This window comes from Halyomorpha halys, unplaced genomic scaffold (assembly GCF_000696795.3).
Source record: "Halyomorpha halys isolate HHAL.00 unplaced genomic scaffold, Hhal_1.1 Scaffold11618.1, whole genome shotgun sequence".
NCBI lineage: Eukaryota > Metazoa > Arthropoda > Insecta > Hemiptera > Pentatomidae > Halyomorpha > Halyomorpha halys.
The window spans coordinates 1-2377 of NW_027113011.1; the positions used below are offsets into that span (position 1 = coordinate 1).

The 2377-nt window shown below is 26.4% G+C and overlaps 1 protein-coding gene across 1 annotated transcript; it reads left to right on the forward strand.

Moving 5' to 3' along the window:
* Positions 1–1042: 1042 nt before the first annotated feature.
* Positions 1043–1300, forward strand: LOC136796572 (hepatocyte growth factor-regulated tyrosine kinase substrate-like; the record flags this gene model as incomplete). Its single annotated transcript, XM_067050648.1, is given in 1 exon segment — positions 1043–1300. A coding segment is annotated over 1 exon segment (222 nt), but the record flags the coding sequence as incomplete, so codon positions are not given.
* Between the last annotated feature and the right edge of the window lie 1077 nt (positions 1301–2377).

The following is a 2377-nucleotide window of genomic DNA, read 5'->3' on the forward strand; positions in this document are numbered from 1 at the left end:
AATATTAAAAAATTCAGAGGGTACACTATTCCATAAAATAAATATTATCTATTAAGCGGTGAGCCGTTTTTGTTGATATTTTTTTATCTTTCATATTGCTAAGGAACTTCTCCTAATAATTGGCACTGTATTATCCCTTATTATGTTTTGGTGGTTGTATTCTATTATTGATATTATCTTTTAAAAAATTATGTATTTCATCCAGAAGAATTTAGTTCTAGGTTAATTGATTATTTTTTGGTCCAGTAAGTTTTTGGCAATTGTCTTTTTCTTTTTGTTATCCTAATATGAGTAGATAAATTTCTGTTTTTTCTTTTATCATCTCTGTATTTTTTTATGTATTCTTTTGCTCTAATTGTTTTATTTTACTTTTTCCACATCTATCTTTATTATTTTTTATTGATCTATTATTTTTGTACATTTTATTTATTATTTTTTGAGGACAGAAATTTTCTTCTGAGATTTTATAAAGTTTGATTCATATTTTTGGTAAATGTTCCTTATCTGAACATTTAATATTGTTATTAAAACTTTATTTAAATTTGCTGGCAGTTGTTGACAAATAAAAGGGAGTATGCATAAGAAAAAGGGAAGGATTAGATTAGAGTTCAATGCTTACGTATATTTACATATATATACATATACATACTTTGACTTTGTATGCTCCTAATTAAATATGCATTAAACTATAAATAAAATTTATAATTATGACAAAATATTATACATGAAAGATCTATAGGTATAAGTACTTATGAAATGTATGCAGATAAAAAGTACGATAGTATTTTGTGGAAGACAAATATTAAATTAAAATTATTTTTAAATATTGTAATTAATAACAGTCAATGTTGTAATTTTATAACTAGCATTCTGAAATGAGAGGAAAAAGTCCAAAATGTTTGGGCATTTTAGATATGTTTTAATAACAAGGATCAGAAATAAGAAAGATTACGTTGATAAAAGTTCCTCACATTTATCTACATAAATATTTCCTTTTGAAATAAAAATAATTTTTATAACTAAAGTTTATTTAATTTTCTAGCAAGTCACAGATAAGTTAAATACTCCTCCTTCTGGAAGTTCTGATTCCAACTACAAAGATAATGAGTGCTCTGTCTGCTGTGAGCGAAAAGTAGATTCAATGCTTAACCCATGCAGCCACATGTGTATGTGTTTTAATTGCGCAAATGAACAATGGAAGGGAGTAGGAAATGGATGTTGCCCTCTATGCAGAATTGAAATTGAGGATGTCATTCGTATATGAGTGATGTATACAAATAAATAAATATGTGCAAATGAATGTATGATACCTCTTTTGTTATGACGGTAGAGCATAGACATATGCTTTATACTTGTTTAATTTAAAAGTATAAGTCATTTTCTTTGATTTTAAAACTTGTAAAAGTAACTGGAAAATAATTACTTCATTTGTTAAAGGTTACAAGTTTGTTTTCTGGATCATCTTAGTTATGAGATATGTTTGAAAGCATTTTAGAATATCATACTGAATTGACAAATTTTGATTTTGCTATTCAACTTTATCTCAAATCTCAATCAATAAATCAATCTCAAGTTATGATGATCTATAATAATTTGTGTTTTGTTTTGATAATTGTTCATGCCATAATAATTATGGAGATTCCCTGAAAAATATCAACTTCAAAAATGTATGTGTTTTAACAATATGATTAAATTAAAAATTATATAATCATTATAAACATTAAGTGTATAATACTTTATTGTATTGTTTCAAATATACCACACAGTTGATGTGTGTGACTATCTACTTTTTTTTATAAACAAGTCATTTATAAATAAAACGTTGATTAAAAATGATAATTTTTATTACTTTTATGAAATATTGCAGCTATCTACTGCATTATATCTTATTTAGCTTATTTTCTTTTTGCCACAACTCTAAATGGATATTGGTCTCATGTAAGTGGCTTGTATATTTAAATTGACCTATAAATGAATTTATTTGTAAATTGACATATAAATTCCTCCAAACATTGATATAAATAATTGGGACCATGATTAAGAGTGGGTTAAGGCTCTAGGTAATCAAAGTTAAGCAACATCAGACATGGTCAGTACTGGGATATATGACCACTAGTGAAGTAAAGCCATACTTCTCCCCTCCTCCCTCTTGTCATCTTTCAGGATACTTTTCTTGTATTTTCTTCTTAGAGTATATTTAAGCTTGCTGTCATAGTTCGTTAATTTCTTTCATTTTGGTTCATCAGTTTGTCTAGGAACCTGTTTCTTCTTCCACTGCAATCAGTGAAAAAATCAAATATATAAATACATATTTCTGGTCATATATAAATACAAGAGGAATTCTCCATCAGACCTAACTTTCACTTAGCTTAGTTTA